Here is an 18,950-nt window from a genome sequence, read left to right as displayed (position 1 = left end):
GGCTGTCGCAGGAAAGGGGTGGGCAGGGGAGTGTGGGCGTGCGGCTGAACAAAGGTGAGTGTGTGAGTTTCGCGTGTTAAGGTGCCTGTGTGTGTTCGCAGAGCACGACACCCTCCCTGTGAATTAGAGGTGCCCTTCGGCAGCCACCCCTCACGTCCTTCTCCCCTGCTTTACTGTGACGGCCACAGTGAGACCAAGCTGGAAACTGGTCATGTGGAGAAACTGGCACTGGGGGGCCCTGGGAAACTGCGTAGAGTCCATGCCTCCACCTGCTGCCTTATCTTCCACTAAGAGGGCAGTGGAACCCCTGAGACGCTCGGAGGGAAGGAGTCAAGAAGGGAGCACTGAGCTTCTTCTTCTGGAAGGCCGAAGACTTCCCAACTCGGGCGGGGGGCGGGGGGAGGTCCTGTGCAGAAGATGGGTGATGAGCCCTGGAGGGCATTCCCGTCTTTGAAATTCCACGCTCCGAGTCTACTGTCCACTGTGGTGTTAAAAACAAGTAAACTTCCCTTGGCATTCATGACTCCATAGCCCCCCCTGGTGTTACTCTGGAACTAGGCCCGGCCTCAGGGAGCCGGCCATGTAGAGAGACCCCTGGGACAGTGGGATGGGAGGTGATATTGTCAAATCGCTGTGACTGAGAAGAGCCTTCCATTACCTCACCACATGGTTCCCAGTGTACCCTGGGAAGACAGGGCAATGGAATGGAACGATTGCTGTGTACAATGGTCCACTGGCTGTAAGCCACAGGACAAGTCATTTAACTTCACTGTGACTCCACTTCTTCACCTGTGAAACAGTCACACGACTGCCGAGGGCCATTGTGCACATGAAACGGGTTGCTGTGTGCGTAAGCGCCTGGCACATGCTGGGCACACAGTAGGCCCTCAAGCCCAAGGAGAGTGTGCCCAAGTTGCAGATGACTCTCAGGAACTTGGGCCTGAGTCAGGCGCCTGGGCTCCGTGAGGTGCTTCCCCACGCAGGCGAGGATCATTTCAATAAGCTCCTCACCACAGCTGCAGATGTGACTCAGAGCTGCCAGTGAGGAGCCCCACTGGGCAGGGGACACTCAAGTTCGGAGGAGCAGGGAACTGAATGGCATCAGAGTCTGAAGCAATGGCACCCTGCTGCCAGGGAGGTCTTCCAGTGAGGAGTCCGGGGACCTTGGTTGGGCCTCCCCTGTGGCATCTGCCTGGGAGTCCTGAGTTTTCCCATCTAGAAAGGGACCCAATGACCTTCAAAGTCCTTTTCCAGTAGACACTCGGTGCTACATTCGTACCTTATTTCCCACAGTGGGACTGAAGGCAAGCTTGGGGGAAAGGAGGCTTTCTTCTCGGAAATCATTCGTCAGAGGCCCACAGGGGCAGCTCTCCCCTGTCCTAGGAGTCAGAATGGATGATGGCAGTGAGTTCATTTGGGTGAAGAGTTCAGGTGGTCTGTGTGGGGCAGAGGTGGAGGGCAATCCCAACGGGGGCTCCTATGTGGATCTCTCGTGCACCCACTGCGGCGCGCCCAGGGCCCAGATAGAGGCAGTGCCATCAGGCCAGCGTGGTTTATTGATGCACATCAAAAGCACAGCACAGGCAGGTGCACCCCCAGCAGGGGCAGACACGGGGCTGGGGAGGGCGCAGGTCACCTCTACAACGATGCTGTAAGCAGAGGGGAGAAGGGCCTGGAGCCCATGTCCACTCCTTTTCCATGCTTCTCCCAGCCCCCCCCCCCAAGCCTTCTGGCCCATCCCAAAGAGGCAGCTGACAACTCCCCACTGGCTACAGCTGGTCTGTGGCCCTCCCTGAGCACCTGCCCTCTTTGGCCTTCTGGCCCATCTGTCTTTCATCACAGGAGGCCAGCTTGCCCCTTGTCTCTGTCCCCTCTGAGCCAGGCTCTCGCATCTGCCTGACATAACCTCCACCATCCCCTAGCTGCCTCCGCCAGCCACTCAGGCTGGATTGCTGGCTTCCAGGTGTCTATCCTCACCCAGGTCCTGACCAATCAAAAGGTGGAAATTGTGAGGCTGCTGGGAGGCCCAGGAAGACGTTACCAAGAGCTCCCTGGGAAGGCCTCTCAGCCAGAAGGCTCACCAGGTAGGTTAATAGTGCCAGTGGGCACAGCGGGAGGTGGTGTGGCAGGGAGTCCACATCCGGTTCACACACAGGCACAAAACAGTTACGGCACCGCAGCAGCGCACAAGCGGGCAGTGGCACAGCCAGGCGGGTGCCAGGGCTCTGCAGGGACGCCCTGGGCTCTCTAGTTCCACGCCAGGCCCCTGGAGGCACCAGGCAGCCCACTCCCCGTACCTCTGGGTCTCAGGGGTCTGCTTCCCCCTCCTAGACCCCAATGGCTGTCATTCCAGACCTCAGTGCTCTGAGCAAAGGAGAGAAAATGCTGGGGTGATCCTCTCCAGAGAAGAAAGGAAATACCCCAACAGCGCAAAGTGCCCCAAGTCAAGAGAAGAAACAAAAGGCCCCTTTCTAGAGAGCAAGGGGAGCGGCTAGAGGGGGCGAGTGGGGAAGGCTAGGGGCCGCTCTCCCCATGCAGGAAGAAGGCTCGACTGGGCAGGGAGCAGCCAAGGGAGGAGGGCGTGAGGGTGGGGAGCACGGCAGGGGCAAGGAGACTATTTATAGAGGGTAGGGTCCAGGCCAGAGTGGGTGGCACCTGAGACCCTCGTTCGAAAGGGAGGGGCATTCTGTGGTTGGCCCTGAGTGGGGTGGGTGGGGCTAAGGAAGAGCTCGCCCCACATCTCTCTGCGAAGCCCCTGGAGGCTCCCACGAGCTACACCTGGGCTAGAGCCCAGAGAGGCCTCCCAGGAAGGGCCCAGGAGGCCGGCAGGTTTCTGCGATGGGAGGGCTGGGATGGGGCAAGGAAGAGCAAGAGAGGGAGATAAAAGGAAAGGCGATGGACATCTCCAAAAACCCAACCCATCCGCCCCTCTGCTGAGGCTCGGAAGCCTTCCTAAGTCGATCAGCCACGGAATGGACCATACTTTTCCAAGAGGACAGCTCTCGACCGCCTCGTATGCCCAGGGGTGGGGGAAGGGAGTGGACTGACAGAGAGCAGGGGCCAGGGGGCAGGAGGAGAGGAAACTAACTGCCTGCCCAGATGGCAGCCCACCACCTCCCCGCTTCCTGCGCTGCCTCCCCGGCCTCCCACAGCGCTCAGGAGCGCCTAGCGGCCCACACTGATGTTGCAGGTCTTGCAGCTGGGATCTTTCTTGGCATCAGCGGTGGACAGGCTCATGAGCTGGTGCCCGCTGATCTCCCCCAGGCTGCCCAGGGACAGGTCGACGGGCTCCGTGTAGATGACCTCCAGGATGAGGTCCTGGGCATGGCGGAAGACCAGCTCCCCATCCTCCACGCTGCACGTCAGGAACTTGTTGCAGGCAATGTCCAGGAGGGGCAGGCGGTCTCGGCAGAAGCGGTCCCCCAGGGAGCCCTTGGGAGCCAGCACCAGGATGGCGTAGTGGTAGGCCGTGTACATACAGTAGAAGTCCGCAAAGTAGAGGTTGGTGCTGGGGTTGAAGAGGCGCTGCGCGGGGATCTGGAAGCGCCAGCGACCATAGGGGGAGTCCTGGGGTGGCTGGCCCGTGTTGAACTCCGTGTTGCAGCTGAAGAAGACGCCCTGCAGCATGCCGCTGGTGGGCGAGCCGTGGCTGCCGCTGTTGTCCTTCAGGTAGGGCTGCAGCATGTTCCCGCTGTGGGTTCTGTCCGCCAGGGGTGTGTGTGTGGGGGGGGGGGGAGGGATGAGAAGCAACGGGATGAGAAAATGCCCCTGGTCAGCAGCACCGAACAGAGGGGCTGCGGTGGGAGGCGGAGAAGGGATGGAGTCCTGCTCCTGGCTCTCCCACCAGCCCCACCGCCTCCACCAATCACAAAGATAGCTTTCCAGAAGGCTCTAGGCAGGGAGGGCTGTCAGAGATCAGCTCCTGCAGCCCACTCCTTCACAGAGGAGAGAGCTAAGAGCCTGCCGCTCCTCCTTGCTGAAAATGCTTGGATGGGCTCTCACTGCCTGCATGAACAGCGAGGCCCTCAGATCCTGTCTCTCCAAACTCTTGCCACACACACCTGCCTTCCCCTCTCTCATGCATACACCCACAGGGCACTGCCCCCGGCTGCGCTCTGACTCTGGCCTGCTCTCCCCACCCAGTCTCTGAGCCTCTGCAGCGCATGCTCCTCTGCCCGGATTGCCCACCCTACCTTTCTCAGCCTGGCCTGACAAAGTCTTGATCATCCTTCAAGGCCCAGCACAGGTGTCCCCTACCTCTAAAACCTTTCTAGATCATCTGGCACGTGGAGCCAGCAACCACTATGTGCCAGGTACTGTGATTATTACACAACCGCCAGGGGTATTTGCTGTGTTAAAGCTTGCCATCTCCCAGCCTAGACACTGATATCCCAGTGCCAGGGAGGAGCCTGGCACACACTGGTGTTCTTCGTCTCTCTCCTCCTCTCTGAGTGAGTGCCCATGCCAACACCAAACCTCCTTCCCACCTCTCCCACTCTGGTACTCACTGCCCTGGGTAGGGTCAGCAAGCTCTGCCCCATATGAATGTGGTGATCTAGAATGTGGGTGTGATGGTCTCATCAGGCCCAGGTTGGAGTGGACTGTCCCTCCCTGACCCAGTCTCACCCTGCCTGGTCCTGGTTGCTGTTGAGATGAGCCAATCTGGGCCTCAGTCTCCCGTCTGTATGCTAGACTTAGACTGGCCATCGGTTTTCAAATATTCTTAAACTCCAGAGCCCCCTCTCCCTCACCAAAAAAAATTATACACAGGCAGGCAATAGGCAAATAAAATGGAAGATTCTCCATATGGCTTATGTGAGTGTGGCCCCCCAAAGCCCCATCCTCTGATTTCCTCTCTGACCCACTCACCATCACTAGAGAGACCTCCCTGAAGGCTCCAGTCACTTCCATACCGAGGGTGGGAAGCCCTGAGCTGTGTGTGTGTGTGCGCGCGCGCGCGCGCGCGCGCGCGCGCATGCGCGTACTATGTGTACTTCATGGCCTGGGGCCTTCTTTTGTGAGCTCCCCTCCCCCGTTCCCTCTTTGGACTCTGAATTTGAGAGGTGGTAGAGGGCTGTGGTGGGAAAACCCAGCAAAGAGCAAATCCAAGACCATGTTAAGCCCGGCACCTATTAGCACGGTGCTTTGCAAGGGCTTCTTCCATCCTGTTAGCTCCCTGCCTTCCTTAGAGCCCAGCCCCCAAGTCGCCCTCACTCTAGAGCTAGTCTGATGGCAGGAAGGCATTGAGGGGGGTGGGGTGTCCAAAGGAGGATCTGGCAAGCTACCAGGTGGGGGTGGCCTCCCAGGGAGCCAGGGCAGGAGCAGGAGCAGGAGGGCCCCGGGAAGGAATGGGAGGCGGTACCTGGCATGCTGGAAGTACTCCTTGTGATGGTTGCGGTAGAAGACAGAGAAGCGAAGCATGCGGCCTGCGATCTGCTCAGCCTTCTCCTGCAGCTGAGCCAGGTGCTCTTTGGCATAGTCTGCAAGAGTCCAGGTGGGGGCAGCCGCCAGTCAGCTGGAAGGTCACACCCTCTTCCCCCACACTCGCCCACCCCAGAGAGTCCATCACTGCGCTCCAGAAGGGCAGAGGGGACCAAATAGGCACAGCACCTTGGCCTCCGATGGAGACAGGCCAGCTGGCCTCTCTTGGGAACACTGTGAGCTGGATGCTGTATGTCCCTGCCAGAGCTCAGGCTCTTCTGGTCAGAAAGGGGCAGGGGACAGGGGTGCCCAATCACACAGTCATGCCAGGGGCCTTAGCGGTTCTAATCCCAGGCTATTCTCATGTGAAAAGAAGATCACCAGGCAAAAGAAGGATTTGAGGGCTCTGCCTCTGTGAGCAGAAAAGCCAGTTGTAATTACAGGTGGGGGACTCATGAGGAGCCCAGGGAGAACAAGCCTGGGCCCTAAAAGGGAAAGGTTTAGGTAGACCAGAGTTGGGGCGAAGACTGCTCTTGAGCATTCCAGGAGAAGCAGTAGAGCCTGGAAGCCGAAAGTAAAATGGAAGCTTTCTAGCAGGGCCAGAAGCTGGGCTCCTGGGGTCCAGGCATGGCTGCTGCCAGCCTCCGGAGCATCTTTGTACAAATTAGGAAGAGGTGTCCTTTCCTCCTTGCGGACGCATCCCTGCCCAGTTTGGCAAGAGGAGTGTGGATTGGATCCCCCATTCCCCAGCTAATGAAACCCCTGCTGTAAGCAGAGTTCTAGGGCTTAATCCACAAAGGGCGGGGATGCCTCCAGGGAGTGGGGTTTTGCAGCAGAGCAAAGAAGAAGCACAATGCAGAAGACAGTGCAGCTGAAGGAGACTTGGGGCGCAGGCCTTAGCAGAGGGCAGAGAGCCAGCAGCCTCCGCTGCCTGGGGCTGCCAGTGTTCCCTGGCACAGGGAGATCTAGAGCAGTTCTCACCACGGACACCAAATGAAGGGGTTTTTGTGGAGCAGATCCTAGGTCATCTGTGACACAGAAACCCAACATGTGTTCCTGCTGGGGTTTGAAAAATCTTCAGAGAGCCCTGATAGTGTAGTTAATTACACATTGGACTGCTAACCTCAAGGTCAACAGTTCAGATCCACCAGCTGCTCTGTGCGAGAAAGATGAGGCTTTCTCTTCCATAAATAAATATTTATGGCCTCAGAAACCCACAGTCAGTTGTACTCTGCCCTGTAGAGTCGCTGTGAGTCAGAATTGACTCCAAGGTAGGGTGTTTGAGTTTTATTTTTGAAGAGTTTGCAGGTGCAAGGGATAGGGGCCATTTCCCCCAGAGAGCAAGTGTTCGACTCCATCTCTGAGGAAAAGCACTTTTGACAGCAGAATCAGCAGTGTTCCGGTGTGCCTCCTGCACTAGACTGCAGGCTTTTATGGGCAGGAGGGTCTTACCCCTGTCTGGTTCCCCTGTGACCTAAGCAGAGGGCCTGAGGCGCAGCCAGTTTTCATGAACATCTCTTGGGTTACAGACAGGGAAGCCCTCTCTCGACCTTAAATCAGTTAGATGGGCCTGGGCAGTAGGAGAATCCCGTGAAGCTGGGCCTTACCCCCAGTGCAGAACTCGACCGTCTCGCTCCAGCCAGACACCAGGTACTCCCCGTCGCTCTGCTTCACGGCTGTCTGCACGGCCACGCTGTACTCCGTGCGGGGGCTCAGGAACCAGTGGCCTCTCACTGTCATGGGCAGTGGCACAGCCTTGGCCACGAGCTTGGTGGGGACATCCTGGGAAATGGAGTATAGACAGAGAGCCAAGAGTCAAACCAGGGGACCATGCCCATGGTTGGCATGCTCCCAGAATTCTCTTTCTCCAAATGGCTCCCATTCTGCAATAGTTCTATGCCCTGGCCACCATTTTCTTGTAGAAGCAAGCAGTGGCCATTAGGATAGTCCCAATAGGACACAGATCCTTCTGAGTCTGTGCCCTTTCTTAAATGCTCCTGACGCCCCATTCTCTTGGGAACTGAGGTACAAAGGGCACTAGGGAAGGGGGGTGGTCCGCCAAGTTGAGGGCATCAAGACCTTCATGTCAGAGGGAGTCGCGGAGAGCTCTGCACACTGCAGTGCCGTCTCCACGGCAACAGCCAATGCTGAGAAGCCAGGGAGGAAGGGAAAACATGCCTTATTCTTTGGGGGGGAGGCTTAAGGGGGTGGTGGTGAGCATTCACGTCACCGTGGCAACTGGCCTGCCAAAAGACACCCAGATCGGGAGAGCCAGTTCCAGAGAGAGAGGGTGAGTAACCCGCACTAATGCTGTCGTCGTGGGAACCAGCATCTTCCCACCTCACTCGGCCCCCTTCCTCTCTGCTAGCTCGGGAACTCTGGAAGCTTCCTCCCACTGGCCCCCACCAGGGCTTTAACCTAGGGGAAAAGCACATCTCATAAGGTATAGCACTCTCGAACATTTCTTTTCTAAACCAAGAAGAGAAGGGCAGAACTAGAGGGTGAGGGGCAGAAAGACTCCCAGGAGGCCAGGCCAGGAAATCATTGAGTACCAAGATTAAGGGTACAACCCCTCCTTACTGCTCAGGCCACCCTCCCACCTAGCAACCAGGCTGCTCCCAGAGCCCTGAGCTTCCTCAGAACTAGAGAGGCATCTCTGTGTGTGATGCAGAGCCCTTAGCCCCTCCCTGGCCCAGATCTCTACCTCTGTCTGCAATCCCAGTAACACTGTGAGCACCACGGTCCCTGGGTGCGAGCGAGGCACCGTGCCAAGCCCACACACGCTCGCATCGAATCTTTGCAACAGGCCCTTGAGAGCTCTTCACCAGTGAAAAACTCGGATGCAGACAGGGTAGGTAACTTCCTCAGGGTTGCCCAGTAAAAAGCTTTGGATTTTAACCAGGCCTTCCAGGCTCTAAAAGGACCCCTGGTGGTGGAATGGATCCTGTATTGGACTGTTAACCACAGGTCAGCAGTTCGAAACCACCAGCAGCCCTGGGAGAGAAAGATGAGGCTTTCTATTCCGGTGAAAAGTTACAGTCTCAGAAACCCACAGGGGCAGTTTTACCCTGTCCTGTAGGGTCGCTCAATGGCAGTGAGTTGGTTTTTTATTTAGGCTCCAAAATCTTCCCTCCAGATACCCCCTTCTCCTGCCTCCTTCACAATTGGTGTCGGGAAGAGGCAGCTCTGGGTCCCCTCTCCACTCACCCGGTGCTTGAATTTGTTGGAGTTCTTATTCTCCTTCTTATTGAGGTCAATGAAGTAATGGGTGACCCTCTCTAGGTCGCTGTTCTCCATGGCCCAGGAGATGCGGAAGGAGTCACAGGTGATGTTGTTGATCTCGATGCTGTGGGGGGTCGACAGCAGCTCCATGCTCCCCTCTGACTGGGCTCCTGTAGGGACTGAGCGGGCGGGGAGGGATCAGCACCTCCCTCACACCCTGGAGTGTTCCGATGTGTCATGCTCCCAACAGTGAACCCTTTGACTGCACCTATGACCTTATGGGAAAGATTGCCAGGGGAAGGTCGAGAAAGAGAGATGGGAGATGGGATGGGGTGTCCCCGTAGTGGCTCTTGGCTCTCCTTGAAGGGGTCTGCAGAGCAGATGGCCCCTGACAGGTGGCAGAGACAGTGGGAATGCTGCGGGCGCTGGGCGGGACATATTTGCAGCAGATGGAGCCGAGGAGGGAGGGGGGCCCCCAGCCAACAGGCGTGAAAAGAGAAAGGGATGGGGCTGAAGGGGGCTGGGGTGGAGAGAATGGTTCAGGCCAGTAGGAGAGACAGGAGACACTTGCCGAGGGACTGAGGTGCTAGGTGCAGGATGGAGGCAGCCAAGAGGCCAAGGGTGTCAGGGCTCTGGGGAACAGGCCACTCTCTTCTCTAGGCTTCAGACTCCACAGAAAGGAAGGTCCAGAGGGCCAGCGCAGAGGGCTCTGCGGGTCCATGTGGAGCTGCTCCTGGGCCACACTGCATGCTTCCAGCTCTTACCCCATCCAGAACGCTTACGGCCGAGGCTCACTCTCTTTCAGGTGAGCCTCCCTCGCTTGACTTGTCAATCACTCGTTTTAGCATTAGTACTTTCACCAACCTGATCCGAGGGAACCTCATAGTAGCCAAGTATTGTCCCCATTTCCCAGGTTGAGGCAATATCTTCATTGGTGTTGGGAGACACAGACATGGTTGAGGTTATACATGATTGAAACTCAGGTGGTCTCATGTTGGGGCCCAAGCTCTTTATCATTCAACCAACTCTGCGTGGTGTGCACGTGTGCGCACGTGTGTGTGCGTGCGCGTGCGCACGCAGGGAACCATAAGCACACATAATGTTTCCACTATTTGTCGGTCTGTCCTCCTTCCCTCTCGAGCAGTGACATTTCTCTCCCCTCCCTCCCTCCCTCCCGCTCTCCCTCCTTCAGTTCTCACACTACCTCTGGCAGCTGTTCAGGTATAAAAGGACCACACCACATTCACCAGTGCTGTAGGCAGAAGAGCTGACTCTGGCCTTGATGTTGGCCTGGCTCACCTGAGCTCTGGGCCATGGGAGTAGACACTGCTCTGGGACAAGACGAGGAAGGCAGGCTGCACTTTCTCCCAAGACATCTGCTTAGAACCCAGTGGGCTCCATGCCTTCCCCAGTTCCTTCCTCAAGCCCAGCTCCCAGCACCTCTCCTCCTCCCCTCTCCTCCCCTTTCCTCTCCTCTCCTCTTCCCTCCTCTTCTCCTCTCCTCTCCTCCCCTCCCCTCCCCTCCTCTCTCCTCTCCTCTCCTCTCCTCTCCTCCTCAACTCTCCTCTCCTCCTCTCCTCTCCTCCTCTCCTCCCCTCCCCTCTCCTCCCCTCCCCTTCTCTCTGCTCCTCTCCTCCTCTCCTCTCTCCTCCTCTCCTCTCCCCTCCCCTCTCCTCCCCTCCCCTCTCCTCCCCTCCCCTCCTCTCTGCTCCTCTCCTCCTCTCCTCTCTTCTCCCCTCCTTCTCTCCTCCCCTCCCCTCCTCTCCTCTCCGTGGTCAGGAACTAGGGCTTAGGAAACAAGTGGTGTGGGTACCTTGTGCGAAAGCAGGTACTTTTATTTATAGCTTTCCCAGAAGTTCCAGCCCACACTTTTCCGTCAGTTAAGTCTGCTCCAGAGCCTGGCACCTCTCAAGGAATCTGTGGGCTGCCTGGGTGGTGGGCGCAGGGTGAGGCATGTGGCTGATAGCTCCTACCTGCCCCAGGGTATCACCTGAGTCCTAGCTTCATCTTGGCTTTCCACCCTGACTCGTTTCTGCCATTAACGAAGTTCAGCTAAATGGCAGTGGCTTTGTCTCCAAGAGGTCCTAAGGTGAATCAATATGTGCCTGCTACCCAGGTCCAACCCAGAACTGGGTCAGGTGTCTGGAAACCATCTCACAGCACTACCCCCAGTGGTGACACACGGGGGGGAGCTCAGGTGCAGGGAAACTTAGCTCGAGCGAGAAGAGAAGCACTCATGCACACGGCCATGGGTAAATACAACCCCCCCCCAGAGAGGGTCTGAGCAGCAGCCCCCCTACCCTCACAGGACTGAGGGTACCTAGGAATGGACACCTGTGCCCAGCTCGGGACCTCTCTCCTCAGAGCCCACTCAGAGACGGGGGCAGCTGCGCCTGGTGGTTGAAGTCTTCAGAATGGGGTGGCTGCACATCTTTCAGGAGAGCTGAGACTGCACCTCCTCCCTAGCTGGTGGGGAGGAGGGGCTGCGATAAGGTCACCAGGCCTGGCAGTCTAGAAGGCAGAGTGACAGTGGGTGATACTAGGGGAGCAGTAAAGCCGAGGTTTCGGTGGACCGAGGATGGGCGTGAACCCCAAGTTATCCACGCCCAGATGATTGCGAAAGGGCAGGGTGCAAGGGACAGGTTGAGGCAATACCTTAGAAACACCCACACTCCCATGTCAATCCACCCAGAGAGGAGCTTTCCTACGCCTACTCACAGGCAGCTACATCCACACACACACACACACACACACACACACACACACGGGCACATGCGCACATGTGGCGCACACAGGCTGCGCACGCCTCCACATACCCCTCCACTCCCACACACGCACCTACACACTCAGGTGCCTTCCACCACCTCCCACATCCTCACAGGACCCTCCGGGGGCCCTCCCACTGGCTGCCATGCCCATACGGACCTGCCTGTGCTCCCGTCCAGAGGCACACGCACTCACACTTGAAGGCACGCTTTTGCACAAGCCATATTTGGGCAAAAGGGAATGCAGCAGGCACCAACATGCCCACATGCCACCACCTCCGCGAGAAGGCACCTGACCGGTCGCTTGTTTGCGCACCCTTGTCCGTTCACCCCCTGCCCACGTTCTTGTCTTCTCCCACAAGTCTTCTCCACACTCAAAGACACAGCCTTCGGAAAGGTGTTTGCCTCTGGTCACAGGCTGCCAACCTGAGCCCATCACATGCCAACAGGTTTGTATACCTGCCCAGGTCTACCCACAGACTACGGCTCCAGCCCACACTTCCCGCCCACCCTGTGCCTGCTGCTCCAGAGTCGCACCTCCCCACACAGAGCCCCTCTGCTCGCATAGACTCCCACACATGGCAAGTGATATGTCCACCCATAAATACACTGCCTCCCAGTGCCTCCACACGCATGTTTCAATGGGCCACTCAGATACGCCTCCCCGTACCCATGTTCTTCATGTGTACATGACATACACATTCTCAGACATGCTCCCCCCATCAAAACCCACACATACACGGACCAACTGCACGCAGAATTATCTACGCATGCAGACCTCAGACTCCTCACAAACGTGCACACACGCTGTACACACTGACACCCCTTCCCCATTCCCATTCAGAAAAGCTGCCCCGGTGCCAGAGGGACCCAGAGCCTTCCCCTAACCTGCTGTCCCTGCTGGCGGTGCTGACTGCAGCAGGATGGTCACGGGGTGACTAACTGGGGTGCCCCAGCAACTGGATCCAGCTGTTCACCCCTTGGCCAAGGGCCTTGGGGAAAAGGGACAAGGTCATCAGGCCTGGCATTCCAGAAGGGCACCCAAAGCACTGCCAGCACCCGGGTGACCCAGCTCCCAGCTCCTGGCCACTCGAGTCCCTCTCCAGAGGGACAGCAGGATGCTGTGGGCAGGAAGGGCACTCACCTGGCTCCACCGGACTCTGCAGAAGGAGATGTGGAAGGGCAAGGCAGGAAAGGGGGATGGAGGCGGCGTAGGGACGAGCTCCCAGGCACAGCAGCAGCCTGGGTTAGAAGCAGCGCTGCGCTCCTCTCCCCGCCGCCCAGGAGGCTACTTCATTGCCCCGCAGGCAGCTCCTATCTGGTTCTGCAGGCGGAACAGCTGCTGCCCCGGTGTGATGGTGTGACGATGCTCCCTGGCTGAGCACAGGGAGGGAGACAGGAGAGAAACCAAAGCAGCGTGGAGGACAGAGGCAGGGAAGGCGAGAAAGCAGGAGAGAGACAGACAGAATCTGGCTCCACCAATGGGATCCGTGGCTGCACAGCGTCAGGTGACAATAAGCAAGCCTGGTCCCGCTCACTGGGCTGGTGGGAGGAGGAAAGGGCAGAGGGTCTCCTAGGGAGCCGCACACATATCTTCAGTCACAATGGCTGGGCGGCCACCTGCCCCCAGTCTTTCAGGGCAAGTTGCCCTCAGAAGAAGCCCATCCAACACCCCCCTATTTGGGAATCTCTGACTTGAATGCAGCCCCCAAACTTTAGGATGCTGGGATAGGGGTGGAGCTTAGCTCAAGGCTTGGAGCCCCAAAAGAAGGCTTCTGATTGGGGGAAGGGGGAAAAGGCCATAGAGGGAACCAGATTGGGGGGGTAAGCCATGGGAGGCGGGGTCTGCCTTCAGCCTGGAACCTCTCCCTAGCATCTTTTACTGCTCTGTGACTCCAGAATCCTACCAGAGTGAGAGAGAGGAGAGCCCAAGGGACCAGGACTCTGGAACGAGACCCCTCTGGCTGCTGGGGGTTCTCCAGAGAAACAGGCACTCAGAGGGTGGGAGGATCACACAGACCTTTGCCTGCTCCCAGCCCAGCCTACCATCTGAGGAAGCCAAGCTGAACATGTCAGCCGAGAGGTTAATAGCTGCTCTCTTAGCAGCAGGAGGCTTTCCAACGAATCAAGACATGAGGACCCCACGGATCCCACCAGGAGAAGCACTCAAGGCGATTTGAATCATGTGTGCAGTGTGGAAAAGCACAGCCGTTGCGATCCGAGAGATGAGATGCTCTATTACTGTCTAGCTGGGTGGCCTTGGGCAAGTTACTCAGCCTCGCTGAGCCTCGGTGTTTGCATCCATCAAATGGGATAATACAGAGTTACTGTGATCACGAAATGAGATGATGATGTAAATCACCCAACTCTGGGTCTGGGCCTGGCACATAGTACGGGCACAGTCAATATCGGGGCTACTACTATCCCCATCATTAGTGACAGTCTTTGAGGGGAGAGATGGTGGGCTTTCTAATGACACAGTGAGAGAGCAAAGAGTGGAAACTAAATGGCAAGGTCTGATAGGGACCGGCAGAAGGAAGAGTCAGGGCCAATTCTAGAATGCCGGGAGAGCCCAGTCAAGAGGAGACTAATGCAGACGCGTGGTGCAGAGTGGGGTGAGTGTGGTGATGGGCGAGGGTCTCAGAGAGATAGTCATAGAGCAGAAGGCACAAGTGAGCTGAGAGCCAGGCAACACTCACCAAGAGGGAATCGGGGCTGCAGGTGTTAGCAGCAGAGGTTAGAGGAGGGCCAGCAGGCAACCAGAAGCCAGTCCCACCTTCAGTGGGTGTGGAGAACCTGAGCGTGTTGAGTCAAGTCTTGAACCACAGAATGTGGTGTGGTGTGCTACACTGAGGCAGGATTAAGCACTCCCATGACCAAACATAACCGGGCCCCTCCCCTCCCACACCTACACTGAGATGTTGAAACTCGGAAGGGAATCAAAACATTCTCTCTTGGTTATGGCAAAGCCACAGACAGCTGGACAACTGGGGTGTGAGAAACTTAGGGGGGTGCGAGGAAAAAGTCAAATGCTCTGTGACTTAGTTTCCCCTTCTGCAAAAGGCAGCCTAGTCCCAACATCATCTCTGCCTCCCACCCTCTCAGGATTTCCTGAGCATGCCAGATGAGATCACGGGCTCTGAGCAGCACACAATAACTAACTGAAGGCCTTTGAGCAGCGCTGTGTGCTAGTGTCAGGCAGAGGCTCAGGCCTGCACAGTGCCCCACTGCTTCTTACCTCATAAAGCAATAAAACCAAGCTCACCGCCGTTGAGTCCATGCTGACTCACAGCAACCTTCTGTGGGTTTCTGAGACCGCACTGTTTCCAGGAGTAGAAAGCCCAGTCTTCCACCTGTGGAGCTGCTGGTGTTTTGGACTGCCCACCTTGTGGATCGCAACCCAGTGGGGAACCACTATGCCGTCAGGGCTCTCTTGCCTTATAGGACATGAAAAAACACGTGGTCCAAACAAAGTATCCAATGTGGAACATAGCTCATTCCACAGGAAGCCAAATAAACCACCACCAGATGCAACTGTGCTAATTTTTATTTTTTAATAGTATTTGATTCCGCGAGTAGTACAAGATTACTGAAGAAAGATAATGGCATTCAATATTAAAATGCATGAGAGGTAAAGACATTAGCTTTCCTCTGACTCAGAAGTATGGGTGACATACACATATTAACGCATTCACAAAAAAAAGAGAGGATATAAATTCTGCCGTATGGTCGGCTTTTTAAACTTACCTTTGCTGCCCGTTATACCATCTTTTCAGTATCATTTAAAATTGCTGAGTAGTGAGCTATGGTCAGGCCAGGTCACCTGTCTTCTGGAGCCAGTCCCTCCTTGGTTATGCTGAAATTATTTTTTTCCTTTTCAGTACTCTAAACAGTACTGCAATGAACAACCTGATAGCAACAATCCCCTTCCCAATGGAAATTATATTTTCAATAAAATATTGGTTTAAGTAGAACATAGCTTGCTTGTCGTATAGGTTACGTATTGTATGTCGTTAAATATTTCCCCACGGCTGAGCTAAGTATGGAGATCTGTATTGCTGACGAATGGAGTATACACATCAGAAATTCCATGAAAATCACCTTGCACATCCATACAAAGTGGCAACAGCAAGAGTAGGTAGTGACTGGTTGTAATAATTGTGTGGATTTCTGGGTGCTTATGGATCGTTTTGAAATTATGTTTGTTGTTATTGTTGCTAGGTGCAAGTCAGTTACAAATCATAGCTACCCTGTGCTTAACCTTGTACGATGAATCCCTGTCTGGGCCTGCGCCTTCCTCACACTCGTTGTGTTTGAGCTCCATTGTTGCAGCCACAGTGTCAACTCCTCTCCTCTAGGGTGGTCCTCTAGTTTGCTGATCCTCTACTCCACCAAGCATATGGCCTTTCCAAAGGACTGCTCCCTCCTGATAACATGACCAAAGTATATGAGATGGCATCTCACCATCCTCACTTCTAAGGAGCATCCCAGCTATCCTTCCACGACAGATATGCTTGGTCTCCTGACAGCGCATGGCATATATTCACCATTCCTCAGCAGCACCATCATTGACATGCATCATCTCTTCTCCGGTCTTCCCTGCTCATTGTCTAGCTTTCACATGTGCACGAGGCCATTGAAAATACCATGGGTTGGATGGCATGGGTTTGGATTTATGGCAGGTTCGATCCCATGGACCTCTCATAGTGTCCCATGCCAAAGCAAATTGTAACCCCGAACCATTGCCTGGCTTTACCCCATGAGCTTCAGGCACTGAAGCAGGTTGCACAGTGAATAAAAGAAAATACCATGGGTTGGGATCGTACTTTGTCTTCAAAGTGGCATCTTTGCTTTTGAGCACTTTAAAGAAGTCTTTTATAGTGGATTTACCCAAAGCAATCTGTCCTTTGATCTCTTGACTGCTGCTTCCATGAACGTTGGTTGTGGATCTGAGTAACATCACATCCTTGACAGCATCAACCATTTCTCCATTCATCATGAAGTTGTTTATCGGTCCATTTGGGAGGGTTTTGTTTTCTTTACACTGCAGCCTGTAGTCTTTGATCTCCATCAGGAAGGGCTTCAAGTCCTCTTGGCTTTCACCAAGCGAGGGTGTGTCATCTGCATCAAGCAGGTTGCCCATAATAAAGCTGTCTTCCACTCCTGATGCCACAGTTTTCTGATAGTCTAGCTTCTCAAATTCCATCCGCAGCACACAGACTGGATAAGTGCAATGAAAGGGCACAGTCCTGCCCCACACCTTTCCTGGTTTCAAAGCATGCAGGATTCCATTGTTCTGTTTGCACAAGTGTTCAGGTTCCTTGGGAGCACAATGAAATGTTCTGGAATCCCCATTCTTGCCACGTTAGCCATCATTTGGTGTGACCCACACAGTTGCATGCATTTGCAGAGTCATACAAGCATCTTTCTCTGCTTCCAGGCAGGATCCATCTGACAACGATGATATCTCTCGTTCCACATCCTTCGCTGAATCAGGCTCGGATTCCTGACAGCTCCCTATGGCTGCAGTGACTGCTGCGGCTATTTTTCAGATATTATTCACCAAGTTCAGCATTCTGTGCTCATCTTTTTTGGGGAATGGGTACAGACATGAATCCTTCCATTTGGTGGTCCACATGGCTGTCTTCCAGATATCATGGCAGTCTAGTGAGTGCTTCCAGTGCTGCATCTGTGTATTGAAAGATTTCATTTAGTATTCTATCAATCCCTGGAGCCCGCTTTTCATCAATACCTACAATGCAGCTTTGACATCTTGCTTCAATACCATCCATTCTCGATCATATGCTACCTCGTGAAATGGCTGAACATCACCATTTATTTTTGGTATTTACTCTATGTATTCCTTCCATCTTCTTTTCATGCTGCCTGCATTATTCAATATTTTGCTCATAGACCCTTCACTATTACAACTTGAGGCTTGATTGTTTCTTCCCATTATTTCCAAATAAGAAATGCTGTACGTATCCTTTTGTTTAGGTTTTCTAACTCCATGTCCCGGCACATTTCATTGTAATATTTTGTCTATTCAAGCAGCCTCGAGAAATTTCAGTTCAGCTCTGTGATAGTTGAGGTTCTGTGTCAACTTTGTTTGGCCAGGATTCTCAGTGATTTGGCAGTTAAGATGTAGTAACCCCTCATGATGAAAGGTGATATAATATTGGAGCCAATATACTATATTTTATTATAATCATTTTAACTGTATCATAATTAATCATTTTAATTATATAACTAAAATATTCTCAACATTATAATAATCATTCCAGTATATTGTATAAATGTGTTATATATAACTTTATTCTATATAACAGATGTAGTTTTGTTTAATCATATAATTATATAACATAGCTATGTTTAATAAATATAATGAATAGAATATATCAGTTGACTGTTGAACCGCCAGTCAGTGGAAGAGAAGTTTCCTCAAGGGTGTTGCTTGCTTCCAGTATATGTGGTTGCTGTAGAAAGTCTTGCTTTCTCTTGTTGGGTATGGATCCTGGATATGGCTCATCAGCTGATCTCCACTTCTTTGGATTTGAGCCAGCAGCCTACCATATTGCCTGTTGACCCAAGGGGTCATCAGCAGTCTTCCACCTTACTTGCCAGTGTTTGATTTATTTGCCTCTGGAGCCAGAATCCTGATATCTGACCCACTGATCTTGGGTTCATCAGCCCCTGTAGCTCCATGAGTTAGGAGAAGCCTCTGGTCTGATATTTGACCTGTAGACTTGGAACTCGCCAACCTCTACAACTGTAGCCATTCCCTTGACATAAACCTCTGTGTAAATATGGTATACATCTCTAAAACTTCCCTGGTTTTGCCTCTTTAGAGAACTCAGCCTTGGACAAATTCATTTCATGGCTTCTTTCAGTTCCTTTACCTTCTCTGTGTTCAAGAGCGAGTTTCAGAGCCTTCCCTGGCGTGTCCATTTGGTCTCTCCATACCCCCTGCACGTCCTGTACGTTACATGCCCTCTGCTTTCTTCACACACGATGTTCCTGATGCCAACCCACCACTCATCGGGTCTTCAATCTATAGTAGTTAGTACATTGAGCCCTTTCTTGAGATGGTCTCTAAATTCAGGTAAGATCTACTCAAGACAGGATTTTTACTCTCATGGACTTAAAAAAATCATTTTTATTAGGGACATGTACAACTCTTATCACAATCCATACATACATCAATTGTGTCAAGCACATTTGTACACATGTTGCCATATCATCAGTCTCAAAACATTTGCTTTCTACTTGAGCTCTTGGTATCAACTCCTCATTTCCCCCCTCCCCACCCCCTCTCATGAACTTTTTATTTTTAATTTTTTGTTTGTTTTAAATCATTTTATTGGGGGCTCATACAACTCTTATCACAATCCATACATACATCAATTGTGTTAAGCACATTTTACATTCATTGCCATCATCATTCGCTCTCCACCTAAGCCTCTGGCATCAGCTTCTCATTTTTCCCTCTTCCTCCTCCCTCATGAATCCTTGATAATTAAAAAATTATTATTTTGTCTTATC

General features: G+C 53.8%; 1 protein-coding gene and 1 non-coding gene across 3 annotated transcripts in view; one reads left to right on the top strand and one right to left on the bottom strand.

The window, feature by feature from the left end:
* Nucleotides 1-1,578: 1,578 nt before the first annotated feature.
* Nucleotides 1,579-18,950, bottom strand: part of PHYHIP (phytanoyl-CoA 2-hydroxylase interacting protein) — a 25,779-nt gene continuing 8,407 nt past the window's right edge. Inside the window, exons 1-5 of one of the 2 annotated variants that reach the window (XM_075556547.1) lie at nucleotides 12,553-12,897; nucleotides 8,629-8,822; nucleotides 7,029-7,203; nucleotides 5,363-5,480; nucleotides 1,579-3,700 (exon numbers count right to left, since the gene is read on the bottom strand). In XM_075556547.1, coding sequence (XP_075412662.1) covers nucleotides 3,166-3,700; nucleotides 5,363-5,480; nucleotides 7,029-7,203; nucleotides 8,629-8,793 — 993 coding nt within the window. In that variant the 5' untranslated portion in view covers nucleotides 8,794-8,822; nucleotides 12,553-12,897 and the 3' untranslated portion in view covers nucleotides 1,579-3,165. Of the gene's footprint in view, nucleotides 3,701-5,362; nucleotides 5,481-7,028; nucleotides 7,204-8,628; nucleotides 8,823-12,552; nucleotides 12,898-18,950 lie in introns of those variants that run through there. The other variant, XM_075556546.1, reaches the window with a different exon arrangement.
* Nucleotides 16,068-16,201, top strand: LOC142455847 (small nucleolar RNA SNORA42/SNORA80 family). The gene has a single exon (XR_012785962.1). It is a non-coding gene; the product is annotated as a small nucleolar RNA SNORA42/SNORA80 family (small nucleolar RNA).

Source organism: Tenrec ecaudatus, chromosome 8, assembly GCF_050624435.1.
Source record: "Tenrec ecaudatus isolate mTenEca1 chromosome 8, mTenEca1.hap1, whole genome shotgun sequence".
NCBI classification, from domain to species: domain Eukaryota; kingdom Metazoa; phylum Chordata; class Mammalia; order Afrosoricida; family Tenrecidae; genus Tenrec; species Tenrec ecaudatus.
The sequence above is the reverse complement of the archived record's forward strand: the minus strand, read 5'-3'. Positions and strand labels throughout refer to the sequence as shown.